Raw genomic sequence first — 14,869 nt, 5'->3', positions numbered from 1 at the left:
ATCTGAGCCATGAAAAGAAAGTTTGCAGTGTAAACAAAGACTTTGATTGTGACACGTCAAAGACAAACTCAGAAAAAGCAGAAACTCATTTGTGATGATTGAATTTCAACATGACTGTCTCCAAACCACAAGCACAGACTTCATTAATTCATTCAACCTTAATTATTTCGTAGAAAATATCATAAACAATAACAGATACTAAGACTAAAAGAAATTTAAAATGCAGATAAGAGACGGAGAGACAGTAGTGAAGAGCAGGTACAGGTGTAGTCAACAGACTCAATTAAAACTTTAAAATCAGCGAAAGAAATCAGTGGATCCAGTCTCTTGTCCAGGATTTGCAATTTGAATTTAAACGTTTCACGGTTTCTGTGATAAAACAGAGAAACCTGAGGTGCTTTGAGCCCTTGGTGAATATCAGAGAAACTGCTGTCACTCGAACTAAACTGTGATTCATCAGTCAGGCACAAAGGGTTAATCTGCGCAGCTTAGTGAAGGGATAACTTAGCAGAAGTTCTTCTCCTTAGTCGAGCCATCTGCCGACAGAAGACAAAGCAGCGTTACAGGCCCTGAAAATGTTTTCCTAGTAGATCTGTTTAACAGAGTAATTTGTTGATGATGCTGCTTCCTCCTCTTCCTCCTCCTCCTCCTCAGTGGCACTAATCACCCCTCATACTCAGGCCCCGAGGAGACCGTATCTAACAAGGACGCTCGCTTCCTTCGGCTGTTTGATCCCTGAAAGTGAAAGTGTGTTAATTACGCAGAGACAAACCCCATCTGGATCTGAGGCATTAACCCCTTCCTCCGTGATTGCTACACAGTCATTAAGCCTTCAAGAAAAAATAAGGACTAATGATGACTGGCCTTCATCACAACAAGCACTGACTTGATTGCAGAGCCACTTGCCTTTCTCCTGCATTTTATAAAATTACCAAATCATTATAATATTCTAAACAGCGAGAAAAAATGTATTAATTGATCAATTCCTTATTGAAAATGTAAATTTTTGTTTATTTTAATGATGATTTTTGATTTATAATGATCTACATGTCACTGGTTTTTTATCCCACTTTTCATCCGCCCTCATTATAAAACAATATACAAACAGTTTAATGTTAAATATCAAATGAGACACGAGACATTTGAACATTTTATTTTGTGAAAAGGAATCCAATATCGTTTCAAAATACTTTCAATTCACAGAACAATTGTGTCAAACAGTGAACGCAGCTATTACCAAATACATTTAGGGCCAATTTGAAAATCTATTGAATTTCTATTCTAACGAAGTTTAATATTAAAAATAAAATCACTGAAAATCCCAAACCTAAACTATTAGGAGATAATACATACATTTAAAAAAAAAACATTATTATGCTCGTGTATTGTTTTACATGAAAATCCTTTATTTAAAATAAAGGAAATAGTAAAAACCAAACTGCTTTACTCTGAACATGTAACCCTTTTTTTTTGTTTTTTTTTAATTTTCTGTTCCAGGGTTTCTGGCTCTGAAGGATTCTGTCTTTGGTTCGGCTCTGGCTAAATTCTGTAACCGTGTCTTGGCCCGGTTTAGGGGACAATTAGACAGCATTTTTCATGAAATAGACACATCATCTCCAGCCTCCTCTCAGGCCTGTGGTCCAGGGTAACGCAGCTCTACATCCCCCTCTAGTGGTCGAGGCAGAAAATAACCTTTGAAAATGTGATTTTTTTTTTTTCCCCCCCAGGATTTAAAAAACAAAGAGTGAATTTGTGAGTTTTTACACATTAAAAATAAACATTTAGCAGTTGACATGGGGGTAAATTAAATTTTTTTTTTTTTTTTTTTTTACAACCTACAGGGTGTAATACTCAAGTGCTAGGATGTTAAAACCTCAGAGTGTGTGTGTGTGTGTGTGTGCGTGTGCGTGTGTGTGTGTGTGTGTGTGTGTGTGTGTGTGTGTGTGTGTGTATGCCTCTAGCAGTTGAGCTTCTCGACCTCCTCCGTCCTCACAGTGGTCAACTGGTCGTCATGAGCCGCCTCCTCTCCAGGAACCTGAGACAGAAACGCAGAGCGAGACGCTTTCATGATTCATTCAGATGTTTATCAAAAAGCTGAACTGGAGTCGAGGACAGGAAACAACAGCAATAAATGACTTATTGTTTGATGTCATTGACGCAAACAGAGGACAGAGGATCAATAAAATATTACTACAAAAAAAAAGACTGATAGTAAAAATAGAAAAGAAATAATTTCTTTATTAAAATGTTAAAATGTAGATTTTATCCTTATTTATCTTTAATCTCTCAAACTGAAGCTCATGTTCTGCACATTTATTTACAAATGAATCAATTCTATTTTAAATTAAATTATGTGATAAATCTCAAAAGAGCCATAAATCTGCATGTGGTTGTACTGCATGTACATTATAGGCACGTGTATGTACAGTATGTGCACTTGATCACCTACAGTGTACTCATATAGATATAGGATCAAAAGCATGATGAGCCACATCCATGTGTCCCATTGCATTGTGGGAGAAAAATCTAGCATGACGTCAGGCCAAAGAGAAAAGGTGTGACATCATCCAGGAGGGTTTGTGCTCCTGTAGTCCACCTGCCTCATCACACTGAGGTGGAGGTGAATTTGCTCCACCTGGTGGTCAGACAGCGCCACCGCCTTAACAACGTGGTCACAGTCACTGACATGTGACTGCTGGTGCGACGGCGCCATCTTATGGATTAATGATGACTTTTTTTTATTTCAGTTCAAACAACAGTGTCAACATCATAATTTTTACATTTTCATAAAATCTTAATAATCTTAAATTTTACTCCTAATTATAGGGAAAATATAAAGATCTGCTCCATTTAAACGCAAATAAATATTCATTAATTTTTCCTCTTTATATATGTTGTATTGTACGTTTGCCTGAAGACAACAAGACTATTACTATCGAACCAATAAGTTTCTAAATTACAAGCCTCTGCCCGGTAAACGTTACAGAGAAACTATCAGGAAAAGTTGAACCTGTAGAATATAGTTTTAAGTCAGATACTTTACATTACGGGTCTCTAATTTCATTATGATTTTCAGGACTCTGTAATTTGGTTGTAATTACAGGGAGGATCAGACTTTTATTGAAAGAACGGCTCCATTAAAGCACAAATACATATTAATTCAGCTCTGATTTATTATTGGAAACTTTATTCTTCATATACAGTATGTCGTGTCATGTGCTTTCCTGGGGATCAGCTGACCTGCGGAGCTCTGACTAAAGACTCTCACAGTTATTCTATTAATTAATTGCATGAACTCTGCCTTTTTTCTTTTTTTTCTCTGTGTAAGAGGTTTTCTTTCTTTTCAGGGGAAATTTGCAGGAAATTATTCAGAAATTACAGCCTTCCAAATAAAGCACCTGCACCGTCTCATTTGAATCAAACTCACCTCCCAGTAGATGCTGTCCTCGAAGCAGATGGTGTCAGGGGGAGCGCCGAAGATGGGCAGCTTCAAAATGAAACCTGACGCCAGAAGAAAAGAAGTTATCGTTTAACAGCAGGTCAAATCAGAGTCCAGGTGACCAGAAGCAGGTGACACAGAAATGTACGTTTTTCTCCGGGGGGGGGGGCACACTTACCGACAATAAGGCCTCCCAGCAGGGCGATGCCCAGGGTGACGGCGAGGGAAATGATCTGACGAACCCCTTGGTAAGACGCCTCTACGTTTCCATTCGCCACATTAGGGAACACGTCTGCCAAACTGAAACACACACACACAATCACACACACACACACACACACACACACAGAATCTGTGAATAAACACATTCCTGACAGAGATCAACTCATTCAAACACCCTGAAGAAGAAAAATGTGGAAACTCAGGATGGTTTGCGTCTCATCACACACACACGCCACAGGCTGACATTGCTTCTACTTCCTGTTTACACACTCTTACAGGGTGTAGTTTACAAATCAGTGCGTTTAAACGTTTACCCGTCTCCGTAAATGTCCACAGTTGCCAAAGCGGCCACGATCGCTCCCACAATGGCGCCCAGGATGCCGGGCATGCCGTGCAGGTTGTGAACCCCGCAGGTGTCTTGGATCTTCAGTTTGTCCTCCAGGATGGGCTGAAAGGAGGAGAAGAAGAAGAAGACACTGATCATGAGGTTGTGTCGGTTTGGTGGTTGAAATTGGAGGAAATTCTACATAAACTAAAGAACATTTTATAGTTTCATGAACACAAACGTCTTAATAAAAGTGGCTCTTAGTGGAAATCAAATCCCACACTGAAGCCACTCAAACGTCTCCTCTGTGATACTTAAATGTGATATCTGTGCTTGACTGTATTAGGTCCGATTACAGTAATAAAATGCCTGTTAGCGTCACGCTCGTATTAGATTTCACAGCAGAAAGGATCCGGAGCTCTAACAGAAGTGTAGGTATTTGTGACTGAGGAGAAAATCTTCAGGTAAAATGCTGAATGGCCCTTACTGAGAGGTACTTGAAGCCCAGCACAGAGATGATGCCGGCCAAGAAACCCACAATCATGGAGCCGAAAGGAGTCAGCATCATTTCACCAGCTGTTCCCACTGCGACGCCACCAGCCAGCGCAGCGTTTTGGATGTGGACCTAAAGAGAGGAAAAGTATAAGATTCCAGATGCTTTTTTATTATTATATTAAAGCATTTTGCAGCTGCAGAGGAACTTTGATCCTGTAAATCACTGCTGCACTGAACCTATAAACTCATATCAAGTTTTAAACCCACAACCATCAGAGTTTTACTCCTGGCTCTGCAGAGGAAGATTTAAAACATCGTTTAAACCTTATATAGTATAACTGAACAGTCAACCGAAGACTTCTCTTGGTATCTGGTTGGGGAACATGAAGGGACATGAAGAGACAAACGAGAGGACAGAGGACAAATATTCAGCACTTAATCATATCACATTAAATCTTCCACGTGTGACGGTTTGCACATGTCTTCTGATGTAACGTTGCACAATGACACACGACAAAGCCACAGGTGTGCGATGGGAAATCTCTGAGTGCAAAACGTATTTATTGCAAGCACCTAAATTATATTGTGTAGAGAAATGATGAACACACAAAGACTGATGTAATGTGAGCCACCAAAAAAAATATTAATTATGCGAAATAAACACACAATAATAACTCCCTCTGTCATTTCCCGCTCTGAACAATCTTGTGTTAAAATGTGTCACACACTCAATTAATTATTTGCTCAATTTATTTATTTACTTTGGATTTTCCTGCCTTTGTTTTCTAAATCTTTGAATCAGCCGTAGAGCCGCAGATTAGATCACGTCAGACTTTGTGAACTCTTAAACTCTGCGGCAGCAGACAGGTTGAACGAATCAGAGACGAGCTGAATCTATCAGCTGATCGACTTGTCTTAACTATCAACAGGTCACATGGTATGTCCCCTCCCTTTGTCAAGTCTCTGCAGTGAATCTGATTGATTACCATCTCTGCAGGAATGTCCCATCTTGATCTCAGATGACAGGTGACTTTGCTTCTTTTGGAATGAACCACCAGGTGAGTCACTCATCATCAGACCTCCTGACAGGAAGTCAAGACGTTACAAAAAACCTTTTTTGTTCTTTCCCTCTGGTTTCTCCTGTGTCAGGGTATTTATTTCGCCTGCTGCTTTTATTTACTTTAACCTTTTCATTTACTGTTTTTATGTCTCTGACAGTCGGAGCAGGAGCCATATTGTTTTCAGGTTGTCCGTCTGTCCCGTTCTCGTGGACACGATATCTAATTCACGAATACACGAATTCTAATTCTTCAAATTTGGTAGAAACATACACTAGGACTCAAAGGTGAACGAAATAGATTTTGGTGGTCAAAGGTCAAAGGTCAAGGTCACAGTGACCTCACAAAATTTGAGGGAATTTTTTCAAATTTGGTCCAAACATTCACGAGGAGACTTTGGGGGCTAAAGGTCAAAGGTAATTCTAGTTTTTCATTGATTTGATTTTGGAAACCAGAATAAAGTTCAGTAGTGATGACCACGTGTCCTCACCATGTCCAGCTTGCCGTCGTGTGCCGTGAGGGCGGACATGCCATAGGAGGACAGGGTGCAGGCTGCCAGGGAGTAGTAGGTGTTCATGGCTGTGCGGTGCTGGTCGTCTCCGTGAGCCGTGATGGCCGAGTTGAAGCTGGGCCAGAACATCCACAGGTAGAGGGTACCTACGTGGAGGTACAACAAGATGGGAAAAAAACAAAAAAACAGCAGAGAATTGTAACTTTAAACTGTCGGTCTGAGACAAGATTCTGTTTGTCAAAGGAAAGTCCAGCTGTGCCAGATGTTTACCAATCATGGCGAACAGGTCAGAGTGATAGACCGAGCTGTTCCTGTGTTTGCTCTTGTCCAGGTTGGGCCGGTACAGGACTCGGGTCACCACCAGGCCGAAGTAGGCTCCGAACGTGTGGATGGTCATGGAGCCGCCGGCGTCTTTGGCCTGGAACAAAGTAAGTTCTCAGCTTTGGTGTGTACGATATTGTGTTGAGCTGCGGATGGAAGAGGCGTGTTTCCTCCGACTCACCTCCAGGACAGAAAGCACGATGAACTCGTTGACGGCGAACAGTGTGACCTCGAACATGGCCATGATCAGCAGCTGGACCGGGCTGGTTTTACCCAGGAGGGCGCCGAATGAGATGAGCACAGAGCCGGTGCAGAAATCAGCGTTGATCATGCTGAAAGAGACACAGTTGAACCAGAATCAGAATCAGGTTTATTGCCAAGTAGGTTTTCAACACAGAAGGAATTTGCGTGAGTGTTTTGGTGCATAACAATAAAAATAAAGATTAGACAACCCAGACAATCACTGCTTGTATTAATGAAACTGCAGAATTAGGTCATTACAAATCCACCACTTCAGACAGAGTTACCTGAGTTGAATGTTTTCTCAGTCATGGTTCTGGCTTCGAGTTATTAAATATCATATATTATTATAACTATATATATTATAGTTATTATTTTTTTTATATTTTTTATGTTTATGTTTAAAATCATTATTTATATTTAAAAAAATTTCACCAAAATTATACTGTTTCCCAAATGATTTGTCAGCCGCACTTGCAACACCTTCACGGCCCACTAGGGGGCCGAGGCCCACAGGTTGGAAACCATTTACGACATGTGATAACAGTAAAATTGTCACGGCTTCTTATATAAGCACACGATGCTCCTGTTTCTTAGAAAGGGATCAAGTCTTGTTCTAGACAAAAGACTTTACGTTAATTAGTAATTAGTTTTAGTTTAGTTTTTGAGCCTCTCTTTAATGATGACTGTACGTCTAAAACTAAGTTTTTGTCTCTATAACAACATGTTGAGCTATTGTCATTCTGTGTCAAAGTTGATTTACGTGTGTGTGTGTGTGTGTGTGTGTGTGTGTGTGTGTGTGTGTGTGTGTGTGTGTGTGTGTGCCTCAGGGTGTGACCGGACCTGCTTTGACATGTCATTAAGACAACAGAGCCAAGAACAAACAGAGGTAGTTTACATATTTTACATATTCAGTATATTGTTTATGTGTATATGTGTGTTCATGTGTATATGTGTGTGTGTGTACATTCATACATGCATGGTTTACACATACCTCTCCACTCCGATATGGATCTTGCCTCCATGCATGCCGTGGAAGAAGCCCTGCATGAGTGTCGCCCACTGCAGGGCGAAGGCTGCGATCAGGAAGTTGAAGCCCACACTGCTGAAGCCGTATCTCTGCAGGAAGGTCATGAGGAAGCCGAAACCGATGAAGATCATCACGTGCACATCCTGGAAACCTGCACAGTGAAGAAAACACTGTCAGTATTTGTGGCCTTTATTGTTTTCTACAGGCTGGAGGTTTCAGTTCTATCGATCAGATTGAACCAAAATCTCTATGCAGATGACACTTTACTCTTCCTGGGTGTTGCCTCTGATGATTGCAGCTCCCTTTGCTGCCTTGAAAAAATAGTAGATTAATCTTAGGTGTTGCCAGTTACTTTTTCTATTAATTGTTCAACTGTCTGGTCTATAAAATGTATAAAAATTGTGCCTGATATTCTGCTTACAGTGATATAAAACTGAGAAAAGCAGCAAATTTGATAAGCTGGAGTTCTGAGCTGAGTTCAAAAAGTGTCTTTCTTTCTTTCTTTGTTGATCCACACAATTGTTACACCTCTAATTGACTGATATAACTTTTCAGTGACATATAAGAAATGTTCTCATATAAGAATTTTTACGATGGAAAAACAGAGATGTAAAAAGTAGCTGGCAGCATTATCAGTCGTTTAGATCAACCTCATATCTGCTCTTCAAAAGCCTCAGTGAACAAAAACAGCTGATGGCTGCCAACAACTGAGTCACTCGAGGGCTTTGTCATTGAAAACAGCCTTTTCTCTTAGAATGAGCACAGTTACATAAGCTTAGGGTAACAGGGACTTCAGGTTCAGCTCCGGACTCCACAGTGTAACTTTGAGGAGCTGAAAAGTGGTTTTCATTTTTAAAAACTCATGGCTTTAAGTTATTATATACAATAACTCTGTGTTTTCAAAAAAGAAGCTGGTCCACCGTGTGAAAGACTTTCAGCTACATGGATCTGAAGTTTCTCATTTGTGAACTCTGCTTTCTAACTCGTTAGAACTTGTTATTTGTCCCAAACTGCCACACACAATATTGCACTGTGCCATGGCTGCTGTCGCCATGGTGATCATTAATTGGCACGGCCCAGGCCGGAGGTGTTGCCAGTGTCCCCGTTGGCATTTTGGCCCAGATACTGCGTGGTGACATCCAGGAGGACACCGTGCAATCAAAGCAAGTGTCTCACAGTCACCGTGTGTCTGTTGGAGCTCATTTAAACCATCATGGGACATTAAAACTCTCCACTGAAATCTGTGCAAATGGATTTCTGAGTTGAGGCTCTGAAACAGGACATAGAAACAATCGCAGTGTCTGCTATGGTGCAAATTTAAAAAAAGAAAAAGAAACTGAAGTCATTTTGACACTTTGAAAACAAAACTAAAATGTGAAATGAGTAAGAAAATACACACTAATCATATTTTCAATTGCATGTGCTTTAAAATTAACATTTTTTTCTGCTATGAGGCTCAAAACTGTGACCTATCAGGCAGCCTCTTCCATCACCTTCAGGGAATCTGTTATATAAGACGGAGGCATATTTTCACTTGCATTATCTCACACGAACATATAGAAAAAGACAATACATTGACTCTATGACCACCAACAAACAGCGGATTTGATGCACATGATCCTGCTTCATATAAAGAGATGGAAACAGTCAGATATCTGTCCCTGTCCTGCCCCTATTATTGTCTCCTCCGGCGGTGCGGTAAGGATGGAGCATGAAGGTTGTGTACACACAGCACTTGAAACATGACGGTGATCTCTCCGGGTTTCGATTCCCATGACAGCGAAGGTGTCAGGTTAAAGATTATCTGAAGCCGTTAAACCTAATGGACCTTCACGCCCGGATCTTATTTTTCTAACCTCAGACAGACAGTTGCCCTCCGAGGCTTGAAACAGTCCTGCAGAGGCGGCAGGTATATGAGTCAGGTGTGTCAGAAGTAAAAGTGAAAGCAGTGTGACGCTATCAAAATGTGTTAGAGCAAGAGCCGGGGTGGATTGCTGGGTAAGTAGCAGGTGGAAGAGGAAGACAGGGTTAAAGGATTTCTTTTAAAGTTGAATAACTGTAACGAAGGTGAATAATGACAAAATATAAAACCGAGACCGAGTGTCTTCAGCCAAACCAGCAGATAAATGTTAAATGCTAATGTCATGCTAACATAGAGTTACAATGCTAACATATTGATGTATAGCCAGCTTTGTTTTCATAGTTTAGCATGTTAGCATGCTAACATTTGCTACTTAGCGACATGTCATTAGTTTTGCAGGTATTTCGTCATAAACCGAGCACAGAGCAAATATAGATGAAAAATTAAAGGGTCTCCAAAGTTATTACTGTTCATCCTCTTGAAAACATGAACGTTACTTCACTGGCAGTGAACAAAGGTGTCTGAACTAACGATTACTGTCATTTCTCTTAAGAAGACAGTCTTTGAATTTCCCCTTTAACAGACTTTTCTCTGTAGCGTCGGTCTGAGGCAGGTTCGTTCAGCCTCAGGTTAGTTGCCACTGTAAGGTGAAAAGTTCAGCAGCTGCCACGAGGAAGGTGGGGGACGACATTACAGTTAATTGCCTGTAGGAAGGCGGTTGGCATGCTGGAGAATTAAACATCATAGTTGAGAAAGGAGAAAGCATTTGTATCTCTACATTCCCATTATTCTCTGCTCTGCCTGGGGGGGGAGCATTCACCCCTACACCTGAGACAGGGAGGGAAGATGACAGACTATTTTCTACTGGTATTTCTGCTGTTGTTGCACGACTTCCACTGCCTGATAACTGCTCTGCATTTTGATTTAAATACTTCATCTCCTGCTACTGTCACAATACAACTTGCATGAGTTGGTAGTTTTTTGTTTTAGTGTAAAGAGTCATCAGCGTTATGTCACCAGCAGATTAATATTTTGTTACTTGTGACCTGAAAATACTCAAAATACTGGAGACAGTTACAGATCCACGTCCAGTACACTGAGGTAAAACTATGAGAGATATCCAGGTGAATTCATGACAGTGTCTGAGTTGTTAAGACACGCCCGCCAGCCGTCAGTCACCTTACATAAGGTGGATTCGTTAAGGTGGAACAGCCGAGAAGGAGAGTTACTTGATGTAAATTTAACACGCGTGTCAGTTTTAACTGCAAATGGAAATGGAAGAGACACAGAGATGTAACTTTTTAACTGTATTTAGCTGTGAATTTACAACACTGTCTGGTTGATGTTACATTTATATATTATGAAACGGATGAAAAAAATGCTGCATGGATTATGTGCAAGGCTTTTTCCAGTTTACAAACTCCTACAGCACAACACACCGGACTTGTACTTGTTTGTGTCTTGCATGGGGGGAAGTTTGTAATTTGATTAAATCCTGTAAAAACAAATATGGCCGCTCCTATTTCACCTACAACTTTTCCGCAAAATGTAATAATGATCTTTCCCTGAACTGAAGCCTCAACAGAAAAACACTGAACTTGCTGATATTATGGCAACAAATTAAATAAGTTAACAGTTAACATTTGACAACTTTGGAGATACATTAATTATTTCTTTATGTTTTAGTTGTTGTTGTTTAGATGCAGCTGCCGATGTGAGGTTTTCGCCACAGTGGATCACTATCTATATATTTGATTTGTCACAGGTTTTATGTCGAATGTCCTTCCTGACACAGTCTGGGTTCAGGGAAGCCGGATATTGATCCACCAACCCAGGGGTCAGTGACCTTTACCACCTGAACCATGGCCCCCAACATTCATCAATTCTGTATAATGTTGATAAAAGAAAATGTAATCTGGCTCTGGTCATGTTTTTTCACAATTTGCTGTTAGAAAATAGTTGTACAGTTAATATAACAGGGCTGAATAGTAATAACGTCGTGCCTCAAAATGTTTTTATCCCATTTTAAAATTCAAACATACATTTGAAAAGATAGATTTTCATGCTATAAATTCATTGTGGGTCTGAAGATTAGTTATGATTAGTTAATACTAGGGCTGGGACGATTATCCGACGTAATCGACGTTGTCGATTATAAAAGTTATTCGACGTGGAATTTTAGTGTCGACGCGTCGTGTAAAACCACACAGGGTAAATGTTCATAGAACAAAACCGTAACTTTCTAATGGGACCGTTTATATCCATCGTCTTTGGTTTACCCGGATACAAGCGCAGCGCACGGACTGGGACAACGCGGTGACGTAATTGAAGTCATTGACTACGTTAATGATTTGCACCTTTGTATTCAAGTATTCCTCCAAAGTTTGGGAATACTTTAATCTTGACACCAACAGTGTGGTAGTCTGCAGACTCTGCAAAGTGCATCTGGCATATGTTTTTTTTGTGTGTGTGTGTGTGTTGGACGGGGCAAATTGTTATATTAAATGACTAACTGGAAAATAATTGCAATAAAATTACTGTTAGGTTAATAAAAAAAAATAATCGTTAGATTAGTCGAATAATCGAAAAAATAATCGCTAGATTAATCGTTTAAAGAATAATCGTTTGGGACAGCCCTAGTTAATACTAAAAAACAGCTTCATGTTTTGTTCGCACTAAGTGTCAGTGGAGAGAATTTGTTTTATGGCAGCAGCCGTAATGAGCTTGTGACAGACTGTAATCAGTGGCCTGTGTTTCTCCTCCAGCCTGTGAAGAAAAAAAAAAAAGCTTTTTTCTTTTTTTTACTTCTACACCATCAATCCATATAAATCAGGAAATTAACGATCAGTGGATCAGCCACTGTGGGACAGCAGCCGACTGGAAGACATCTTTATGAAATGTTCACTCACAAAGAATGGGACCCATCCAATTAGGGAAACACTGCAGCTCAGCAGTTTGTCATCCTTTTGCACAGAGTACAGCATTTCCCACGTGAGCTAACAGTGCTAACACTTAACTTAAATACAAAAACACAAATGTTTTTAATGTGAAAATGAGGTGAAGCAACATGCAAGCATGGCATACTTACAGTTCTGATAAAATCACTGAGGGAGCATGTAAAAGAGGGTGAGATTATGGTGTTAGTGAGTCAAGTTCAGCATCAAAAACTGTTTGTAAAGTTGCATTAAAATGAGATTATTCTTCAAGGCTAAAGAGTGATGCATGAGTGAGGCCATGCCCAAAAACCAAGAGGCCAAAATGACAATACAACTGCAATATTTGGTGCTTTATCTGTTATTCTGGTGTGCAGGAGAGACGAGGATTAAGTCTTCAGGGGATTAATCAGATTTTCATCTTTATTTATTATGAATTGCTGATACATGATTTTTGGATTAAAAACATTTTGAGGGGCGTCGCGTAGCGCAGTGGGTTACGCAGGCGCCCCATAAATAGAGGCTACAGTCCTCGCTGTCGTGGGGATTGTAGTTAATTTCTAAATAAAGGACAAATTGGATAAATTAGTTGTATTGTGGTCAATTAAAGAAAATACAAAATTTGCATTATATTAAAGCACCCATTCTCATCAAGTTGGCAATGTTACATATGACTAATGCACAAGCTGCTACCACTGGTTCTTGAGCATTTTGACCCCGAGCCCTGACCCCCCACTGTAACCTCTGACCCAGACACACCACACATCCACAGGACACTCACTTGGGTAGCGGTAGTAGAAGTCATTGTCATAGTCAGAGTGACTAGAGTGGTTGGTGTTATGCCACTCCTTTGCATCCGTCTCGTGGTCGTACTGCACCAGCGCACCGAAGAGGATGATGAGGATGATCTCCAGGATGAAGCAGGTGATCGGCAGCTTCAGCCGCATGTTGGTCGCTGCGTCCGTCATGTTTCCTTTTCCCGGTGAGGCTTTGGGGATGAAAGGAATAAAAGATCCAGCAAAGAAAGTTAGACACACTCTGTCTCTGTCACACACACCCAGGGGAGTCCTCAGTGCAGAGACCAGAGGCTGGTGTGTGTGTGTGTGTGTGTGGGTGTGTGTGGAGGTGGAAGAAGACGCTCACAGACAGACACAGGGACTGTCTTACATGTGTGTTTTTGTTCTGCTGGGTCACACCTACTGGACCTGCCTCCTCCACAAATAAGGCAGGGTTGTTTTTAGCTCCACCCCTCTGCTACTGTACTTTTTAAGGTGGACAGAAGAGCTGGAGCTCACCTCAAGAATCAGTAATAAGTTATCATCCATGACTTTTCTGGTATTTTGGTAATTCCTTTTAATGCTTTAAACAATTCTAGTCCTGTTGCATTAGTAGTTGAGTAGCTAAACTAGACAATATTTAATGCCACATGACTCATGTTGGATAATAAGATCTTAGCTAGCAGCATCAGGCTGCCATGTCAGACGCCTGTGTATAAATGATCTATTAATCACGACTTGTCCCAGCCTTTTCTGTTCTGTTCTGTTCATTACCTTCTAATAAAGACACAGCTATCTCAACAGTTATGTGCCTGAATACGCACAAGTGCTGTGTCTGAAATGGGAAACTTCAGTGAGTCTACTCGCACGTTGTTCACTCACAGGTAATAACGATCGTAAAACGTGACAGTGATTGTTTCCCGCCTGCCGTCTGCTTTGCTGGCTTGACTTGCCACCATCGCGCCAACAACGTGTTCTCCTCCTTCAGTCGCTGTTTTCACAAGTGTGAAAATACATTGGTGGTCCCTTCCCTTCTGCTACGCCACTTTTTGGACTGTTTTGAGTGAATCATCTGGGTACTTCTAATGCACTGCATGAGCAAAGACGTATCCACACTGCTAGCGATGTTGGCTAACCACCTGATTAAGTTTACGTGAAAGTGGTGGAAAGTCCTTTTGAAACATTGCAAGGACAAAATTCAATCAATTCAAAATCTGTAAAAATGAAAAACAAACCAAACCAAAGTCCTGATGCCACCTTTGGGCTAGTCTATAGCTAGCGTTAGCATAAACAGCTCTTTACTTAACAATCTTGCCAAGAGGTTCAGCCATTTTTGCATTTACAAGACAACAGCTTATAACACGTCGTCCGAGCAGCTACTTCTTCAGGGCAGACCGGACACTACATTGACTCGGTATCGGAAAGTGCTGAGCTAGCCGGTTAGCATGCTAACTTCAGTACAAGAAAGTAAGTGATAGAAATAAAAGCAAAACAAGAGGGTTGCTTTCCACATCTTGGTGAGTAAAGTAATAAAGTTTGATGCTGAACTTGCAATGTTTCCTCTGGACTGGTAAGTAAACAGGTGCCAATGCTAACGTTAGCTATGTAGCAATAGCAAAACTTACAAATAGCTCCTTTAATTTTTATGTTTTTATCAT

General features: G+C 40.6%; 1 protein-coding gene across 1 annotated transcript; it reads right to left on the bottom strand.

Moving 5' to 3' along the window:
• Window positions 1-1,137: 1,137 nt before the first annotated feature.
• On the bottom strand, window positions 1,138-13,576 carry rhbg (Rh family B glycoprotein). Its single transcript, XM_023424115.2, has 10 exons — window positions 13,217-13,576; window positions 7,606-7,792; window positions 6,553-6,703; window positions 6,321-6,468; window positions 6,030-6,196; window positions 4,474-4,611; window positions 3,976-4,109; window positions 3,618-3,739; window positions 3,428-3,501; window positions 1,138-2,035 (listed from the first exon to the last, which is right to left on the bottom strand). The coding sequence occupies exons 1-10, from the start codon at window positions 13,401-13,403 to the stop codon at window positions 1,958-1,960; spliced, it is 1,386 nt and encodes a 461-aa protein (XP_023279883.1). The 5' UTR covers window positions 13,404-13,576; the 3' UTR covers window positions 1,138-1,957.
• Window positions 13,577-14,869: the final 1,293 nt, after the last annotated feature.

Source organism: Seriola lalandi, unplaced genomic scaffold (genome assembly GCF_002814215.2).
Source record: "Seriola lalandi dorsalis isolate HSWRI2012SDOR001 ecotype SW California unplaced genomic scaffold, Sedor1 jcf7180002054720, whole genome shotgun sequence".
In the NCBI taxonomy this organism is placed as follows: domain Eukaryota; kingdom Metazoa; phylum Chordata; class Actinopteri; order Carangiformes; family Carangidae; genus Seriola; species Seriola lalandi.
Note: the sequence above shows the minus strand (reverse complement) of the source record. Positions and strands in the feature narration are given on the sequence as shown.